The sequence below is a fragment of the Prionailurus viverrinus genome, chromosome D1, assembly GCF_022837055.1.
Source record: "Prionailurus viverrinus isolate Anna chromosome D1, UM_Priviv_1.0, whole genome shotgun sequence".
NCBI classification, from domain to species: domain Eukaryota; kingdom Metazoa; phylum Chordata; class Mammalia; order Carnivora; family Felidae; genus Prionailurus; species Prionailurus viverrinus.
In genome coordinates, this window is record NC_062570.1 from 4,230,918 (window position 1) to 4,251,729 (window position 20,812).

Genomic DNA, 20,812 nt, shown 5'->3' on the forward strand with positions numbered 1-20,812 from the left:
CAAGCTTGTGCAGCTTTTAAAACACTCTCTGTAGTAGAACTGAGACCTGGCTTCTCCACCTCTACCCCAGTATGTTTCCTGACTTGCTCACTGATAAGAATTATTTGCAGTTCTTACTGAAAACATGAATTCCAAGGACCCGAATCTAGAACTTAACTAAATCAAGATATCCAAGAGTGAGGTCCCCAATTCTCTTATCTTTAACTGGCACCCTAGATGATACATTTTTGGAAGCACGTTTGAGGAACACTGCCTGACACTGTAATTATTGGTGAGAGCTCCAATATTTCTCGTATCCATGGAAGAAAGTTAGATACTTTAAACTATTGAATAAATTTCCTTGTAAAAATTCCTGGGAATAAGAGTGCACATTAGTTTGTAATCTTGTGCTTGTAAGAGAAACAAACTGTAGTTAGATGGAAAAATACTATGGTAACATTTTATTCCTTCAGGAATAGATACAGGGTAAATACTATTTGTAAAAGAAGGAAAAAATTTACTGATTTGTTAAAAGGTTGTTTAAAAAGAACTATAAATAGTTTGAATTCCAATTAATGTTTCATAACATAAAAGGGTGGTTAATCTCTAAAAGGAAAACATTAAGGCTAATTGGATTTTTAAATCTGAAAATCCCACAGGGAAAGCCTTTTCTTGATTAAAAAATTAAACTCATTTTACAGCATGCATTTTGGTCAGGGTTAGGGAAGGGTAATTAGCTTCCCATGGAAGATTCACTAATTAATGCTACAGCAAAATCAGGCTGTACGAGCCCTGAACTTGGAGGAAATGCAAAAATATTTATCAGGTGCAGTGGAATCGAACACTATAAATACTAGGATGATCTGTTTAATATTAATGCCTAAATTCTATTTTAAGATGGCTCCCACAGATTTCTTAAGTTTTTTCATGAATATTACTAAGTTCGCTATTTGGGCTGTGGTTTCGTCAAGCGTTATAGAAGTCTTTAAAATCGTAAAATTTAATAAGTACAACAAATTTTATCCTGGAAAATTGGTTTTTTTTTATGAGCATTTAAAAATATTGCCTGTAGTTTTAATTCATTAAGCTTCATTAAGTAGATTGGTTTATTGCCACATTGCCTAAAAATTCAGTATTTTATAGTTTCAAAAACTTCAAAGCACTTTATAAACATTATTTTGACTCTATAGTCCTATTATTTTTTAGGATTACTTTTTTTTTTTTTTTTGCAAAATGTATGTACAAGTCAATTAAAATCTGTGCATTGGCTAAATTGCTATGAGTAGTTTTTGATGGAACATATTCTGCATCAATTATTGTAAGTGCATGAGAGCCTACAGCACAGCATTAAGTGACCCTTGGTGATTGGAAAGGGGACGAACTGCTAGTTTAAATGTTCTGTGCAGTTTATTTTCTGTAAGTATGGAGATTAAATTCTGTCACTGAGGGGCTTTTCTCGTTTTTTTTCTCCCATGTGGGGAGAGGGAAAGGGCAAATTGAAGCAGGCTCAGATAGGTAGGGAAAGAGCTTCAAATGCTGGTACATCACACTGAGACTGTTAACTATTCTGTTCCATGACTTAAGAGCAAAGTGTCCCTGGGGGCCCTTTGAGTGTTAAAATGTTGACCAAGAGGGGAGACCTCCAATTGGAGGGCAGCAAACTCAACACCTAGCAACGGGCCAAGTCCCTAGGACACCTTTGTGTTCTCAATAAACTTTAAGTTTTGTGTCTAGGGGGATTAAAGAGGAGGGGATGAATCCGGATTTGAAGGCAGAGTAAACTGCGGAAGCGGGAGGCACATGGGGAATTGGAGGCAAGGAGAAAATGTCTGGAGCAGGAAGTCTGGACCCAGGATTAGCCAGAGGGCGCCACAGAGCCTCGGAAGTTCAGCCTGCCGCTGGCCTTATGTAGTCCTGTGGGACAGGGACAGCATTGGCTTTTCAAGGGTTGGGTTTCCAAGGGGGAACTCTGCTTCCACCTGGATAGTAGGCCAGAAGAGGGGCCCGGGAGCCGAGGTCATTAGTAAACCATAGCCCACCACACAGGAAACGGAAGCCAGAGAGATGATGGGAAATGGCCCTGTGCAGAATGAAGAAAGATTACCGGGATTGGAAGTGAGTGATCTGTCCAGTGTGAACATTTATGTTCTTTTCATGGTACTGTGTGGTCTCTCGGGCTTTGGACCCCTTCACTAGCTTCCCCCAAGCATTTGGGCTGAGGAGGTCAGGGAGGAGGCCTGCTCTGGGAAGCTGTGTCCTCGTGTCCAGTGAAGCAGGGGTGGCCACGTACTTGGTCCTGTACATATAGCTTCTGCTGTTGTCATTTGTGGCTTGTGGACCTCTGGTCCGTTCTCTCTTAGCTCACTTAGGGCCCGCACGTCTCTCAGCAGCCTGTGATGCATCCGAGGTCACAGGCTGTATTCTCTTGTTGTAGACTGGGGTGTCCTCCTTGAGGGACAGGCGGGTCATGTTCTCCCAGCTACAGAGGCCCCTTCTCACATGCCCCCTCCCACCCCAGTCCCCCAAACTTCCACCACCACACTCTGTACTCCTGACACTCATCAGGGCCACTTGGGGCCATCCGGGGCGGGGGTGGCAAGAAGATGAGAACCTTAGCGTCCACCTTTATCTACCGCTTTTATTTCCAGGAACAATAAATACACACAGAATGCGTTCTTTTCTGAGATACATTTTAATAAATTAATAATGATTTTGTAGAATTGAAATGGGTTACTGCATGTTAACACGGTTCACATGGACCTGAAGCAAAACTTCTGATTTTATTTCACATAGCATACAGCAAAGCCCACATTCCACTACAAGGCAAAGGAAGAAAATTACTCGTGTGTGCCAGTCCGGTATTCCGGTAGCTTGGAGCACTACCTCCCCAAGGGGGAAGGTCTCTGTTATGCTTTAACTGGGGACACAGAGGGTTGCAGGTCTCCTAAGGAAATTTGCAGTCACTGTCTTATCTATTATTACCTTTGAAAGGAAACACAGAATTAGACATTATAATTAAAATTCACTGAGAACAAGTAATCCCTATGCACTAAAAAATTATGTGGAAAAATGACTTTGAATCTATAATTTTACTTTCAAGAACCAACTACCCATGTATTATGCAACTGTACATGTTCTCCGTAGCTGGGCAGGGCACTGTGTAACGCAGTCTGACTCTCCACAAGGCCTTCATTCTTACTTTTCTAAATACCAACAAAAACTCCTGTGGTAGAAATTATCTAACCCAATTTTCTCAGACTTTGAACATGAGAAAGATAGCAAATATTACAAAAAGAATTAACATATACATTAATAAATAACTAAAGTACAACGTGATCATGTAAAATCCTAAAATCAAAATAATTTTCTTTGTACATGAAAATAAGTTGCAAAACGTACAGTTATAAGGGACCCACTCAGTAACAATTTAATTGTAGCAAATGTATTTTGCTTCATATATTGGCTCAACAGAATGTCCATTTACTGGATGTCTTACTTATATGCAGGTACTGTGCTAATTGCCAGGTCCAGAAATGATGAATATATGCCCCTATTCCTAAGAACTTCCAACTAAATGAGGAAAACAGGCAAGAAATACTTACGCCACACCGTGATACTCCGAGAACTGTACTCTTGAGTTATCCCAGCAACCTTGTTACCCTTGGAACCCACAGCATAATTTGTTGAGCCAGTAGACAGTTATGGCAGGGAATGTTGTCAAGGTTAATGGGATGAATAATGCTACCCGATTCATACATAGCGTTATCGAACAATGGCATTGTCTCATGGAAGTACCATGCTCTATCCAGTTGGGCCAACAGCATCGGTGAAGCTCCAGACTCATACCATAGGCTGGTCCTTATTAATTTGTGAGCAGATTGTCTTCCCAGTAACCACGAAGGATGTGACTGCTCTGATTTCTAATTTTTCCATACTTTTTAAGGTCTTTATCAGAAGTGTCTTTAAGAGTCTGAAGACCCTATCTAATGACAAATGATTGAAAGACTTATTACAATTTGGCTTTAGAATTCCTTTCCTAGAAAATTTGTGTTTGTGATAATGTTGATGGGTTAGGGGTGGGGGTAAAAGAAGAGAGACCCAGCAAGGCTCCAGCTCACATTTAGATGTTTAAGAACTAGAGAGCTGGTTAAGGGAATAAATAATGCCAGAATTATCAAGAGATTCGGCAATGCTGGTCAGGCTCAACCCACCAACAAGGCGAGAGCCGCCAATAGATTTTCTGAGGCAACTGTACACGAAAAAGGCTTGTAACCCCGGCCATTGTGGCAGGTTTTAAGGTGTTAATAAGCATTTGAACAAGAAGGAAAATGAGGCCTTGATTTTAGAGGAAGGGGAGACCCACTACTATTTGAAATACTTGTGGAGACAGCTCCCTAGGACCAAGGGCTGGAAGTTACTGCGGGGAGGCAACAGCATTTTGAATATCAAAGAGAACTTTCTAACAGAACTTTTCAAACATGAAGGCATTGAGCTCTTTCTTCCTGAAAGAACTGAACTAGAAATGGGAAAAAAAATCATCAGGGTGCTTTGGAATTTAGGGGGGCTTCTCTACCAGGCCAGAAGCTGTATCAGATTGCAAGGTGACTTTCAAGTTTGAATAGGAGTCTAGGAGTTAGAAGAGTTATCTTTTGCTAAGTGTGTAAGAGTATCATCCCGTGAGCATATTCCCTATTCAGATATTAAATCTGATGAAGCATCATAGTGCCATCAAATAGAACTGACTTACAAACACATGTAGGTTTTTAAGATATAAAGATACTTTTTAAATCACATAATCTTTAACTAGAATCAGTACATTTAACTATATAGCAACATGTGCAGCAAACTCACAAATTCAGGAGAAAATTTTAGGTACTGATCTTTCAGTTTCTATTCTCTGTGAAACAAATGTGCACCATTGGTAGGCGGAAGGAAAAATCCCTATTACCAGTGCACTGTAAATGTCAGCACCGTTTACAGACTTTTTCCTGAGTAATTAAAAAAAAGGAACAAAGAGCAAATTCCCTCCCACAAGAATGCTCTTGAAATGATGGAGTTTAAAACTCAAGTCCTGTAGAAACTGAGTACGCAGGACCAGTGGAATCGAGTTACTTAGAATGCCCAAATGCTAAATAAATTGGAGGAGGAAGTCATGGGTCCTAGGTCAGAAAACTGTTGAGCCAAAATGTGTAAATAGAGCCTAGAAATCTTTGGTTGTGCACTCCTGTATAGGAGTTAATTGGGCTGACCTTGTGCCACATGCCATGTTCCACTAGTCTTCGTGTAAATATGGCTTTGTGGAGTAAAGTTGTTTCTTAGGTTGGATGGAAACCTGCTTCCCTATAAATTCAACACTTTTCATTTCTTCAGTGCCCTCCAGAGCTGCCCACTGGAAGACGGTTTTAGTTTCAATTCTAAATATAAAAGAGTTTCCAAGTACTGGATTCGATCACACTGAAAATGAAGACTTAAAAGTAACACTACATGTTCAGCAGTATATTTAATCATTGCATTTATTGCTTCCAAATCTCACACTGTAAATAGATGCTTTTCTCCATACTTTGATTTTTTGACCGTACACCTTGAGTTAGGTACACTACACACATCCTCAGCCGCTCTTGGTATCTGGGAAAAACAGAACCGTGTTGCAGGATGTGGTCACTCTCAAATAAGTTTCTAGCCCTCAAGGGTAGCATGTAGTGAATATAGCTGTGATAGAGTCCTCTTTCCCACCCAGAACCAGAGCTGACTGTTACGGGAATGGAGTTACTTGTGATTATGCAAGTATACTTCATACTTCACAGTCTCACAGGCAACAGGTGAACAAAAGGTGGTCCACATTTTAAATCAAGTTTGCAGATCACAAGTGTCCATTGACTTTGAATTGATCTCATCTAAATGCTGAATTTAATTTTTTTATATATAATAATGCCATATAATTACCTTCAGTTGTAGAAGAGGTTACAATATTAGATTTTTTTTTGCATGCGTAATCCAAGTGTAGTGGAGCAAACCAAATGATAAAGGATTTAGAAATGTTTAACAGAATTTTTCCACAAGAATGAAAGCAATTTGGATAATGAGCACAATTACTTTGTCTCTTACAATGCAACACTGGCTGAAGGATGATAATGAAAGGACAGCGGACTTTAAAGAAAAAAAAGGGACTCAGGGAAGAGGCCATAGATAAAGGGATGTTATTTCCTCTCACCTAAGCTTACAGACAGGAAAAACAGCTCTTTCTGGGGGTACTGAGAATGAACTTGAGAGATCACTGAGACTTGCCTGTCAGAGGTCCGGAACGGAGGGTGAGGCCAGAATGACAGACATGGTTCTCGGACAGTGAAGCCAGGGATTGGCAGGGTCAGGAAGGTGTGACCAGTCCGGTCATTGACCGGGTGTGCCGTGCCTGTGGTTGGGTTCCTTGAGGATTTGGAACACAGAGAACCATTTCTCAGTACGGCAGATAGATCAAAAGAAAGCGCTGTCTCTACAGAAGACGCAAAATTAGAGTGAACAACATCAGTGATTAGTGGAGGCAAGCCCAGCACAGACCGCGATAGCACCAAGGATCAAGAACAGGAAATAAAGGAAGAGTCTGGGGTTTTGTGACTAGACAGAGTACTTTTCCCTGGTGTAAAGGGATGGCAATAAGAAGAAAATGATTAGCAAGTAAACTGCAGCAATTGTAGAAAAAAGGCAGAAAGCCTTGTGTGTTAGGAAGTATCTTAAATGCAGAGGGAGCTAGGCTTGACAACAAGGATATTTCTAGAAACTTTACCATACATCAATGGCCAATGAGAAGACTGGTGGACATCAGGATGAGAGAATAATAAAACAAGATCAGCAAGGGATTCTATTTCCCTTTAGTTTTTCCTTTCTGGAAAGGATGAACATTTCCTAGAGTCAATAATGAAAACAATTATTTATTTTAAACATACTTTGATTATTTATATATGCTTAAATCAACAGTTCAGTCAATCCACACATAGGTCATCCACTGTGGTATGGTCTTTCTTAAATAATTGGTTTCCAAAGCCACAAATAGACCACACAAAACTGGTCATTGAATTTCCTGTTTTTCTTACACACACACACACACACACACACACACACACACACACACGGCAGAGCCAACTTAGGGAGGAAGGAAGACCACCAATTTGACAGAATGCTTCTCAGGCAACTGTCCTCTGATTAGGGATAGTCTCTGATTTTGGAATTGCAGGGTAACATAGTCTAATATCCTGTTCTATCCTGAAAAAAACATTTGAAGCTTATACAATAAATTTATATGGCATAATAAAAGGACCTTCATTTAGGTATATTTCCACTTTTAAAACCTAATATGGTTACATCTTTTAAACTTAGGAAAGAAACATACTCCTTTTGCAATGCAATCTTGTCACACCTGAGAGCAAGGATGATTGCTACTCTTTCTTTACTGGGGTTAAAGGTGCTTAAACATCTTAACGGATACGGGTTGCGAATGCAATCAATACAAAAACCTAGTGAGTTTTTTAAATTTAGAAAATAATCCACTATGAATACCTTATGAAAATAGTAAACCCACACGGTGCTTTATAGTTGGGATCTATCACCAAGGAAAACTGATATGGTACTAACTGAAGCACAGACATTTCTTACTACAGATCAAATTTGGATATTTACAAATTTAAGAAATGCAACAAAATGATACACTTATGTAGGGATCAGATTTGCTACGTCCTCAATTATGCTGGAATGTGGCAAGGATACAGAAAATGTTTGTTAGGACTACCATCCCAGAATCCCAAAACTTCACCCAGTGGGTTACATGTAAAGATAGACTGAGAGGGGGTGTAACTTACAAGTAATCATTAAATCAAGAATGTTCATTTACTGAGTTTCAGTCAGAAAATAAGTAAGATATGCCGCCACCAGAAATCGAAACCAACCAGCACAGAGGACTACCAGAACCAGCAATTTTAAAAGCATTCCAGTAATTGCCAATGGCATTATGGCATTATAACATGGTACATTATGCTCCTAATGAAGAGTTGAATCGTAAAAAATGTCAAGCCATGTTTAGCGCAAGTTTAGAAGGCTGGGAAATACACTGCATTTTAGAAAAATTTCTGACCAAAAAAAATGATGATGAAAAAAGGAAGAGGGGCTTAAAAGAAGCTAAGCAGTGATCAGAAAGGACGGGAATTCAGTAACTCTTACACCTGTAGTAACAAGGTAGGCTTCTCACCTCTTTCTAACTTAATTTTCACTTCATATAATATAGTGTGCAAATAATTCACTTTCATTACCTACAGAGATTTTTTCCCCTCTAAATAGTACAAATCTGTGAACACTGATTTGTTCTTACTAGTCTTTCACGGATAAATTACTCTCAAAATCAAGACATCAATGCCTATGAGTCTTATTTACATATGAAAATACTAAGTATTCTGGATTCTCCAGGATTAAATTATATTCGATATAATTTTTTGGTAAATGTATCTTGTATTTAAGTTTCCAGCAACCGCTAAGTCATATATGCTATACATTCATAGTAATTCTCTAGCAGAAGGTACATTTTATTTTACGAAGAGGTAAAGACCTTTTTACCAGCTATTAGGCTTAACAGATTTATGGCAGGCTTCTAGAACTGGGATAGTTTTAGGATGTCTAAGCACATACGCCTCTCAGAAATGATTAGAAAACCACGGGTCTCTGTATTTATTAAACTGAATCACCTGGCAGTAAAATTCCGTTAAGGCTCGTGGCATGGGTGAGACTTCCTCCCACTCAGATCTGCCACTGTGGTAGACTTGTACTTCATCTGTGATCTCATCTGGTGCGTAATCGCCACCCAAGATATAAATTTTGTCTTCAATTCCAACTGCGCCTGCATTAAAGCCTGCACATTCAAAAGAGCCTTCACCCTTCCAGACACAAGTATCTGGACAAAAACTATAAACCTTATAGGTGGAAAGGTCACATATGTACAGTGTGCAGTTTACTGGGACAGCTTTGATTAGTGTCGCATGAAAAAACTGCCCAAACTCTGCTACGAGTTCAGACCACTGATCGGTGGTCACGTTGTATTTGAAAAAGCAATCAAGTGACGGGTTAAAGGCATCTGTAATCTCTACCTCTGACCCAAGAACATAAATGACATTTTGGCAGGTGCTCGCTTCAGGGTAGTATATGCCCCTGGGTAACGGGCTGACAGACATCCATTCTTTAGAAAGAGGGTCGTAAGACTCGACATCTAAGAGGCTTTTAATGTCCTGAGACCCTTTCGTCTTTCCACCTATGACAAATAATCTGTTGAGAGCCAGAACTGATGTATGCATGGTTCTTGGTGTCTTCATAGCTGATACCAGGAAGAAATCGTTCTTCACTGGACAGTAGCACCAGGTTTGGTCAGTCGCATCATGATAGGACTCTGCGATATGAAGCCGAACCGTTCTACAGCACGGCCCTTTGCACCCGCCCGTCAGGAATATCTTCTCTCCGTAACTAGACAGACTAGACCCTGGCAAGTCAATCAGGTGTGACTGTGGCAGCACTTTCCATGAGTCACTGTTTATATTGTAGCAAAAGGTATATTGGTCTCCACCGTTTTCCTCAGTTTTGTGAACAAATATGTATTTTTCAGTTGTGGATGGTCGAGCGTCAGGGAAGAGTCCACCAGAACCTTGCACACACTTAACAGCATCCATGATTATGTCAAAGCAGTTTGTGCTTTTGAGTAAACACTCTTCGTTGAGCAGACAGTTTTGAAGGGTCTCCTCGGATAACTGATGTAATCTAACTTTTTTAATCAAGTAAGGCAGATGCTTTTGCCTTGATTCTAAGTTGTGTTTGGTCCAGCTAAGGACCACTTTCAGTACAGTCTCTTCTTCAGGGACATTCAGTTCATCGGATTCCAGACATTTCTGCAGTACTCCAAAGTTCATCTCTAGGAAATCACTGGATTTAAACAGTAAGGAAAAGTGGTGCTGTACAAAGTACAGCGCGTGGTCAAACAAGCGGGGAGAGCCGTAGCTGTCTGACAACGATAATAACTGTAAACAATTGACAAGGTTAATACTCTTTATTAAGAAGTCACTGCAAGCTTTGGCTAGGAAGGAAACTTGAAGAAATGATGACAACTGGAAGAACATTTCCACGTTATCATCCGTTATCTTGGTTTTCCCAGTGTAGGCATAGTCAAGAAACGCTTTTACTGCTTTGGAGGACAGATTAGTGATGGTGACGCTCCCACCGTCTCGCTCTTTCATGTTCACTTCAAACATGGCCCTGCAGAAAGAAAGAGAACACAGGAGAAAAGGAAAACAGGAGTATGTGATTCCGTGGTACTTTTCAAGGTTACCTTAAAGACGTGTCCTTTACCCTCAGGTTGATAGAATGTTTCACAAATCTCAGGTTTATAGTTATGCAATGTATTTTTAAACCATCTTAATAAATTATTTGAATATCTAGAACAGTTACATACCATATCATTTATCTTTAAAACCCACGGACCACGTAGCTACCACACTGCAGAATACGTACATTATAGCTGCGGTACAGCATTTACTCCAAAGAAGGCTATATATAAAAAGATTCGTATTTTGTAAGCCAATTTCAATGCTCTTAAATATCTTTCATAAAATTAGGGTAAGGTCTCTCTGATGGCTGAATTTCTCTTTTTATGAGTTAATTAGTATCAGCTCTGCAGGTGATAAGTACAGATATTTAAAATAGATAGTGCTTCTGGGTTTAGGATTTAAAAGTGTCTTTCAAATGAATTTTCAGTTTGGCAGCAGTGACACACGTGGAAGATGGGATACAGTGAGGTATCAGATGTCTCTAATGAGTCTGCCTGCGTGGAAAATCCACAAAACATCTCTAAAGAGACACGTTTTATACAGCACTTTAGGGAGAAAAGAGAATGTGATGTCATAAAGCTAAATGCCAAACCAAAAGGCTCAAAGTAAGTTTGTGAAGAAATAACCACTGAGAGATGGGGGGGGGGGTCCTCAGATTTGAATAATCAGACCAGCCCAAGAGTTCTTCTGAGTTGTAATTTTTCCCCACCTGGCAGAGGTGATAGACTCTGAGGAAGTGGGAACTTTAGGGACTCAGTTTAAGCTAAAATATAAATTATGTGGAAATGGTTGGGCAGGAGACTACGACGTATGTATTTTACTATTGGTTTTGGTAAGACCAATCTTGCCACCCATTCCTATGTTAGTTAACATCATATCCAGAATCGTTCACTTTTACACAGACTCGCTATGGCGGTTGTTGGTAGCACAATGAGTGGAGGTCGAGATTCAAGAGAAAGAACTACGACAGAGAAGCAAGGACTTCCAGTAGTTGGACATTCAGTAGGAGTGGAGATTGACTGGTTTGGGTTCTGGTATAATACTGCTTTGTGTCTGCACCGAATTGTCCAGGATACCTCCATGAGCAGTGCTCCTCGGTGCTCAAGTACTCTGGGGGGAATACAATTTAGTTTTTTGGGTTTTTTTAAATGTTTATTTATTTTGAGAGAGAAAGAAAGCACAAGCAGGCTCCGCGCTGTCAGCCAAAGCCCGATGCGGGGCTTGAGCTCATGAGCTGTGCGATCATGACCTGAGCGAAAACCAAGAGCCAGACACTTAACTGACTGAGCCCCCCAGGTGCCCCTAAGCCAAATTATTTTTTAGAGTCCACTCTAGAGGGTAATGAAAGCTGTTTAAGAAGCACTAGTATTATCCAAATGAAAAATCTGAGGAGACTTCCAAATATGGAACACCCCTTAGGAAAAGGAAGGACAACAAAACACCTTCCCACTGGACTGTTCTAATACACAAAAAAATACGGTTACAAAAACTATACACATTATACACTATTTCAATAACGTAGATCAAGTCAGAAATGTTAAACTGTGATGATAATTACATTGACTTATGAGGACACGGATAGGGTAATAGTGAGAGCCTGGCCTCTAGAATCTGGCTGCCTGGGTGGGTATCGGGCCTATGTCACTAATTAGCTGTGTGACCTCGGTTGTGGGGGGGGGGGGCACTTCTTAACTGTGCTGCAAATTCTTCATCTGAAAATGGGTACACATATATCTACTTTGCTGAGTTGAGGAGGAATGAGTTAATCAATGCAAAGTATTAGCTATTATTATCATTTTTAGAAAATATTTCCTATCAGATCCTGTGTATTTTTATCACCAGCTTCCACATTTTCTTTGAGAAGACATATGTAAGATCATCTTTCCATACTTCATCAGCTTGAAAGTTTCCAGTTAACATCAATCTTGAATTTACCATAATCATAAAGTGGCTATACAGTGTGTGTGATTCTTCTTCAGTCTTCTCTCCATGACTTTACATCTCATTCAAAAACTTTAATTTTCCAATTATAAAGTACATTTATCATGCATTATGCACTTTCCTGCTATTTCATATTTTTCCTCCCAATATCCAGTAAATTTGATCATAACACAAATATTATTATGAATTAGTGGCCTTATCATATAAGGATGTAAATTATAGAATTTCAGTCTAAATTTGTTAATAGTTTTATATGAACTTTGGTAAACTCACAGTAAATTTAGTATTCCTTTAGTAAAATGCTATATATAATAAATATAATACTATATATAATATATCTAATCTAGGTCATTATAAAACTGCCATTTGTGTTACTTCAAAGCAGGGAGAAAAATTTTAAAATATATTGTTCTGTTTTCACAGCAGTTTTTTTTTTTTTTTTTTAAAGTAGATCCATAAAAGCTAGGAGTACCTGAAAATATTGTGGCCAAAAATTAGGTGCAGATACATTTAATTAATAAATAATTTCTGGGGCACCTGGGTGGCTTAGTCGGTTGAGCATCCGACCTTGGCTCAGGTCATGATCTCAAGGTTCGTGGGTTCAAGCCCCGTGTAGGGCTCTGTGCTGACAGCTCAGAGCCTGGAGCCTGCTTCGTTCTGTGTCTCCCTCTCTCTCTGCCCCTAACCCACTCACATTCTGTCTCTGTCTCTCAAAAATAAACAAACATTAAAAAAAAATTATTTCTCCATGAAGAGTAGAGGACTTCCAATTGAAATGCTTACATAGACTTACTTTGTTAACAAGAAAACACTGTAGGGAAATCAACTTGTGTGTTTACCAGAATTTTTCCATTTTTGCTAGGTTTGGAAACAGTAATAATAATAATAATAATAATAATAGGTTGACTATAGTGGGCACTGTCCTAATCATTACATATACATTATTTAAGTCTCATCATGACTCTGTGAATTAGATTCTGTTTTTGTGGTCTTAATTTTTACAAATCAGGAACCTGAAGCCTGAAGAGATTAAGTCACTTGCCTAAGGTCATGTCTGGTAAGTGGCAGAGCCAGGATTTAGATTGAGGGCATGTGTATTAAGAGGCCAAGTACTTAATCCCTATACCATCACTTCCTGTCATGACGAGGTGGCAGGATGGGGAGGGAGCAGAATGGAGCTACCAGGAAGAAGACCCGTGGAATACAAGAGAGCTGGGACACTGGTGGCACCAGGGTGTGGCAGAACATAGGGACAGCGAGGGCTCCAGTGGGACTGGGAGAACAGCTGAGGTTACAGGGTCAGAAGCAGACTCCAGTTAGGCCAGAGGCGCTTCCCCAGTGACCCAGGTGCGGCCCTGGGCCACTGCTCCCACCTCCGGCAGGGGACCCCCCAGGGGCAGGGGAGTATCAGTACTAAACTTTTAGAGGATTCGCTCCAGAGCAGTAACGGTGAGGTCTAATCAGATGCTGGCAGTAAAACAGGAGTTAAAGTAAGGATTAGTGTATTTACATCTTAAATCTTACTATGTTTTTACCAATTTTATTTACTAGAGATTTAAGGCCTGCTTACTTTGAATACAAATTACTTCCAAAACCGAATATAATGCAAATACCACAACCGGGATGAAGTTTATGGCAGTATGACTGGAGGGCTGGAGGCCAGGATGTCACCAAGAGAGGTCTGTGTGTGACCAAGAGGCCTCGCGGGATGGTATGACCGTGAAACAGCTGCGACCGTAGCAAGGTCATGCATCCAACACTTACCCTTGCAGACTCCACAACCACTGTCACCACAGTGGAATCGTACAGGCTCATGACTAGGACATTCTATTCAGAACCAAATTCTATTCAGAAGGTTGCCTAGAATCAGAAAAGTTGGGTATTCTCCAGAAATGCTTCTGGAGGTAATTTTCCCCTTTGTCAAACAAAGAGAGGAGAAACTTTGAAATATCTGTATGAGCACCCCTCTCCCTGGAACAATCCTTGGATATAGTACATGACTGAAATCCGTTTTCCTCTCAGCCTCTTTGTTTTCTTTGAACTATACTTCCATATTTTATCCATCCTTTCCTCTTTTTCTAAATGGCACAGTGCAAGAATTCCCCCAAATAAAATGGACTCTGGATCAAAACAAGTTTCTTTTTTTTTTTTCCCCCAGAACATTTCAAAGAACCAGTGTCCAATACAACATTGGGAAATGCTGATCTGAGAAGACCTGAGTTTTTAAAAAAGGTAGTCTTAAATTTTTATATTCAAAAATCATTAATTAATCTAGGTTATAATTAGCTTTTTTTTAAGAATTAAAAATTACCACTGCATGCTTCTGTAGGGGAGAAATTCAGCAGTTATGACAAATAAGTGTAATAACACAAAATCTGAGTCACAGACAAGGTACAGTACCTGAAAAAGTCACTGCATGCTGCTAAGACACAACGATGACATGGGATTGTTTCATCTTTCATGATTATTTTGAAATCATAAAAGACATTTTGTTCTCTAAAATTCTGTAGTACACTTAAGATTTTCTGTCCATGATCTTCAGACACAAGGAAGTTGTTTTTCTTCTCAGATGGAAGTCCATTACATGAGTTTCGTTGGTTGAGATGATATGAATTATCCATAGCCAATTCCAATTGTTCTTAGAACTGGAAAGAAAAACAATCACTGATGTAGTAGAGTCCTGACGAAATTTCGGATCCAAACTTTGTTTAATGTCAATTACACAAAAATTCTAAGATCATAATAAACCTTGATCTAAACATTTGTTTTCATGAATTTCTTTTGAACTTTTATAAATATTGAGTTCACTAGAAAATAAAAGACTATATTAAATTGAGGCATAAAGTTCAAGCCATACAATTGTGTCAAATAGCACCATTTATAATTTATATATATAGCTCATATAGGATCTCCCCACATGACTAGTCTTGTTACACATAAGAGGTATTATTTTATAGTAGCCATCACATGGGTATATACCCAACACATCCCTCTGCCCTCCCATCCCTTTTCTTCTGGTAGCATAGCTGATGTTAAAGTATCGATCTTGAAGCATAGCCTTCTGGGGTTCAACTTTCAAGACAGAAATAATTGAAAAAGATCAGTGTTACACTGTGTTAACTAGTTAGGGCCTTTAGAAAGGAACAAAAAGGCAAGCATTGATACATGTTGGCCTGTTTGGATACCTTTTCTTTTTGTTGTCTGATTGCTATGACTAGGACTTCCAGCACTATGTTGAATCCAAGCGGTGAGAGGGAACAACCTTGTCCTGTTCCTGACCTCAGAGGAAAAGCTCTTAGTTTTTCCCCATTGAGGATGATGTCAGTCAGCTGTGAGGTTTTCATAGATGGGTTTTATGTTGAGGTATGTTCCCTCTAACCCTATTTTGTTGAGGGGTTTTTATCAAGAATGGATGTTGAACTTCATCAAATGCTTTTTCTCCTTCTACTAAAATGATCCAATGGTTCTAGTGCTTTCTTTTATTAATGTGGTGGATCATGTTGATTGATTTGTGAATACTGAACCACCCCAGCAGCCCAGGAATAAATCCCACTTGACTGTGGTGAATGATTCGTTTCAATGTATTGTTGGATTCCAGTCGCTAGTATTTTACTGAGAATTTTTGCATCCATGTTCATCAGGGATATTGGCCTGTAGTTCCCCTTTTTAGTGGAATCTTTATCTGGTTTTGGTATCAGGGTGATGGTGGCCTAAAAAAATGAATTTGGAAGTTTTCCTTCCATTATATTTTTTGGGAAAGTTTAAGAATATTAACTCCTCTTTAAATGTTCGGTAGAATTCACCTGTGAAGTCATCTGGTCCCGGACTTTTGTTTGTTGAGAGGTTTGTGATTTTGGACTCAATTTCCTTGCTGGTTATTGGCCTTTCAAATTTTCTCTTTCCTCCTGTTTCAGTTTTGGTAGTTTCTATGTTTCTAGGTATTTACCCATTTCTTCTACGTTGTCTAATTTGTTGGCTTACTGCTTTTTAGAATATTCTCTTATGATTGTATTTCCACGGTGTTGGTTGTTATTTTTCCTTCATCATTTGTCATTTTATTTAGTTCTTTCTCTCTCTCTCTCTCTCTTTTTTTTTTTTTAACCAAGTTGGCCTATTTGAAAGCAGGACAGAAAACAGTATAACTTCACTAAAAAAGGCCTTTTAAACATGCGATCAGAAATCTAAGACAGTTGAAGGCCAGACAACCGTGACTTTGCCAAACTGCAGATTCAATTCTATGCAAACAAGTTTACCCACCAAAAAGCAAGAAAGTGGGAAACAGGTTCTCTACCCGTTCAGAGAAACTTGTCTAGTAGCAAACTAGAAATGATCCCTGAGTCATCAGAAAGGAAAAGAAGCCTGAGAACTAGGGAGCCAAAGAAATAGGGAACATTGATTCCCTTAGTATGTTTTTATCCCAGTTATCTAGTGCTTTGCAAATCATCCTAAACTTAGTGGCTTAAGACAACAGTTTATTGTATCTCATGGTTCTGTGGGTTTCACTGGAGCTTCTTGCTCTGGGACTTTCATATACTTAGAGTCAGATGGGAGCTCTGGCTGAGGTCATCTGAAGGCCTGACTGGGCTACAGGTCCAACATGCTTCCTTCCTTCCCATTCTGGATGCTTCAAATGGGATGGCTAGAACTGACGGTGTCTGTCTATGTGCACTCTGTCCATGTGGCCAGCCTATACTCCCTCATAGCATGGCAGTGTCACGGTGGCTGGGTTCTCCCAGAGAAAGCGTTTCAGGCCCGGGTGGGAGCTATATACCCAGTGGTCCTACAACATCAATTAAAGCTCTAGGACTGAGCCATCTACTGCTCTCTTGTCCAATATAGTAACCATGAGCCATGTATCACTATTTAAATGTAAATTACCTAAAATTAAATTAAATTAAAAATGTAGTTGCTGCAGCCATATTTTAAGTAATCAGTAGCCATATGTAGTGATGGTTAGTTTTATGTGTCAACACAACTGGGCCATGGGGTGTCCAGATATGTGGCTAAGTAGTGTTTGTGGGTGTGTCCGTGGGGGTGTTCGTCTGGAGGAGATTAACATTTGAATTGGGAGAGTAAGTAAAGCAGGCTGCCCTGCCCTCCCCCACCACCCCGTAATGTGAATGGGACTCATCCAGTCCATCCCAGAATAGAACAAAAGGCCAAGAAGGAATTCTGTCTGTCTGCCTGGATGTCAAGGAGTTGGAGCTTCAGGCTTCCTGTCTGAACTGAGTCATGGATGGTAATGGTGCTGTCGACTCTCCTGTGCCTCCAGCTTGCGGGCCGCAGATCTTGGGATTTCTCACACTCAATGATCATGGAAACCAACTTATAGCAGATCTGTCCGTCTATGTCTCCACCTGGTTTCCCTCGAGAACTCCACCAACACTTGTGGCTGTTCTGTTGTACAGCAGAAATGCACAATATTTTCCTTATCATGGAAGTTCAGTTGGATGGCTTCTGTAGTATATGAAGGAAGAACAGTGTGTGCACATGCATGAGAGAGCATGTGCGTGTACAAGTGGGGGAGTAATAGGATGGAATTGGCAGTATTATTGGAGAAGTAAGTTACCTGCAGTAATTCAGTGAGCAGTGTTCTAAAGTAGTTGTAAGTAGGGAGACATAATAAGTGTGGGTGTCAGGAAGGGAGAGAGATAATTAGAGGTTTAGGGTCAGTTCTGAAGAAAAGGCAGGGAGAAAACAGTTGTATTGGTCAGAGGTCTCTAGAGAAACAGAGTCAGTGAACCTACAGGTTACAAGCCTGTTGGTTTTGTGTAGACACACATGCACACACATGCTGGTACTTGTGTGTCTATAAAAAATAAGGACTTGGCTCACAAAATTATAGAGGTCCCAGAATCTGTGGTTGGCACACTGGAGACCCAGGGCAGCTGGTGGTGTAAGCTCCAGTCTGAAAGCTGGGCAGCCTGGAGAGCTGGGAACAGCTGACTTTTTCAGTTTGAGTCCAAAGGCAGCAATGGTTGTCTCAACTCAGCACTCGGGTAAGGTTTGTCTTACTCAGCAATTTTGTCCTATCCAGGTCTTCTACTGATTGGATGAGGCCCACCCTCATGAGGAAGGACAACCTGCTTCTCCCAGTCTGTCTGTCCAAGTGTTAACTTCATCTGGAAGCTCACTCAACAGAAACACCCACAATAATATCTGACCAAATGTCTGGGCACCCTATGGCCCCGTTAAGTTGATATAGTAATTAATCATCACAACATTACAAATCTTAACAATGTTAACAGTATCTGACCATAGATGGAAAAGAACATATAACCCAAGTTAGAGTGGGGTGCACAGAGAATTGTGTAGGGCTGCCACCCCAGGAGTAATTCTTCACCTCGCAAGGCATGCCTCTTAAGCCACTTGTAAAACTCTGTTATTAAAATTATGGATATTTTTTCGTCCTTTTCTAAGAACTATAAAGTCATCCATTTTCCCAGGGCTGTAATATAATGTGAGCAGTAGGATGAACAGGCTTCAGAATTGGAGAGATGAGCTCCGTGCTGCTTCAGCACTTGACTTGTGAAATATCTGAGGCCAGGAACTTCTGGTCTTTGATTCTCATTTTTTCCTTCTGTAAAATAGGGACAAACTGTACCCGTCAGTCGTTGTACTGTTGAGAAGAGTGAAGATAATACATACTTGAGCATTTAGTATGTGCTAGATAAGTGGAATTTGGTACTTACTTTCTACCAAAAATTTAACACAACAGCCAAGGAAATCACTTAATTGACATTAACCAGGAGGTTTACATTCCTCACGTGGTGGGGAGAAGAGTGAGAGAGGCAGCTTTCTAGTAATTGCTAAGCTGAAGAGAAGAGTTGAACACAAGTGCTGTCACTGTAAGAGTTTCTCTGAAGTGCCAGATCAGTGGACAGAAGACATAGCCCTGCTTCAGACTTGAGCCAGCCTCTCCTACTGCCTCCGTGACACTGGAGGGAGAGGCCAGGAGTGCGTCCACTACATAAAAGAGTACACGGGGCAGAGAAGCAGGCATGATCTATATAAGAGAGACAGATGTGACTTAATGCTGTGCAAAGGGTCAAAGCATCTTCTCAGCCACACAGTGAGACCAAGGTGTATCTCCCGGTCTGTTTCTCACGTCTAGCAGTGGGCTGGTGCATCAGTGATCTGTAACAGCAATGCAGGGTCTCTGCTCGTCCTGCCTCAGAGAACCACAGAATTGGTTGGGAGATGCAGTCCGCATCGCCTAGACACCCCCTGGAACTGCTCTCAATTCTCATCCATTTAAAGGTATGTATTTAAATCTCTCTGACAGAGGAAGTTAGATGCTGAAGATTGAAATACACACTCATCTCCTATAATCTTAGATTCTTCTTGGGTTGTAAAAGTTCTTTCAAAGTTTAGGATGATAGGTGTTGACAAGGCTGTGTGATCCACATGGGATAATGTAAAGCAGAGATTGCTACCCTGACCTTCAAGCCGTCTAGTGAGGGGGAGACGGAGGGAAGGAGGTGGGTAGATACTGAACACAACACTTTCATTCTGCATGTGATCACGTACATGTGCGTGTGTATCTATACATACAATTAACTTTAAAAAATATTTTTAGGGACATTAAAAAATACGTCTATTTTCCAATTCTTTAATGTGGCCATGATTACCACTGGAAACTACCAAAGTTTAAGTAATATGCTGATTCCCCCCGCCCCCCCCCCCCCCCGCCCAAGCTCTGTTCGTTATATGTTTCCATTGAGATGAAGAGCATCTCTACTGCCCAAGCCAGACACTCAGAAATCCTCCTCCACCAACCATATCTATTTTAAAACCACCACCTTTTCTCCACCCCGCTGCCATTCTTCAGGATGAATCTATCACTCTTCTCACTTGAATTGCTGCAGTGCCTCCACTCGGATCTTGCCTCCTCTGTGCAGTTTTATTGAATATCCTCGGGGCTTCAAACCCATGTGGGCATTGGGCATATGAAGATAAATGGGTCACAGGGAAAGAAAGAAGTAACAAATGTGGTAAGCGTCAAAACTGACATGGTAAGAGTATCAAGGAGGCAGGAAGGACAATCTCAGACTTGCTCTCAGGGAGGAGGAGGACAAAGCAGAGGGGAGAGGATGAAGGAAGACATTCTGATGGATGTGGTACTGGAGGTGTTAAAGAAAAAACGAAAGATGGTTACCGAAGAAGGTGAGGAAGACATTTCCAAGAGAAAAAAATGGTAAGTGGAGAGATAGGGATGACAGAGTTATCACAGCCCCTTGGGAGAGACACCATGTTGAGGACCAGAGATGGGGCAGATAAAGCTGAAATAGTAAACGGCCTGGCTCACGCGGTCTGGCTACCATGCAAGGGGCCTGGGTTTCATTCTAGAGGTAATGAGGAATATTTAGAAGGACTTTAAATAGGAGAGGAATTGCACCATTGGATTTATATTTTAGAAACATCATTCTGCTAGGAATACAGCAGTGAGTAACCAAGATGTGGCTCCTGTTCTCACTGCACTTACCATCGAAGGTAGCATTCACTGGTATGAGTAATATCAATTAAAAAAAATCCAAACATTG

General features: G+C 40.4%; 1 protein-coding gene and 1 long non-coding RNA gene across 10 annotated transcripts in view; one reads left to right on the forward strand and one right to left on the reverse strand.

Annotated features, from left to right (window-relative positions):
- Positions 1–20,812, forward strand: part of LOC125147193 (uncharacterized) — a 46,885-nt gene that overhangs the window by 24,439 nt on the left and 1,634 nt on the right. The window contains exons 4-6 of one of the 2 annotated variants that reach the window (XR_007145051.1): positions 14,428–14,501; positions 18,307–19,529; positions 20,101–20,466. This is a non-coding gene — a long non-coding RNA (uncharacterized LOC125147193). Of the gene's footprint in view, positions 1–14,427; positions 14,502–18,306; positions 19,530–20,100; positions 20,467–20,812 lie in introns of those variants that run through there. The other variant, XR_007145050.1, reaches the window with a different exon arrangement.
- Positions 2,729–20,812, reverse strand: part of KBTBD3 (kelch repeat and BTB domain containing 3) — a 38,998-nt gene continuing 20,914 nt past the window's right edge. The window contains exons 1-5 of one of the 8 annotated variants that reach the window (XR_007145047.1): positions 20,072–20,209; positions 14,670–14,914; positions 8,706–10,257; positions 6,766–6,879; positions 2,729–6,402 (exon numbers count right to left, since the gene is read on the reverse strand). Coding sequence is in view for 6 of the 8 variants with exons in the window: in XM_047824262.1 (XP_047680218.1) it covers positions 6,823–6,879; positions 8,706–10,257; positions 14,670–14,890 (1,830 nt within the window). In the remaining 2 variants the exon portion in view is untranslated. Of the gene's footprint in view, positions 6,880–7,069; positions 10,258–14,669; positions 14,915–15,454; positions 15,752–16,072; positions 16,104–20,071; positions 20,210–20,812 lie in introns of those variants that run through there. The other 7 variants (XR_007145046.1, XM_047824262.1, XM_047824264.1 and 4 more) reach the window with 7 other exon arrangements.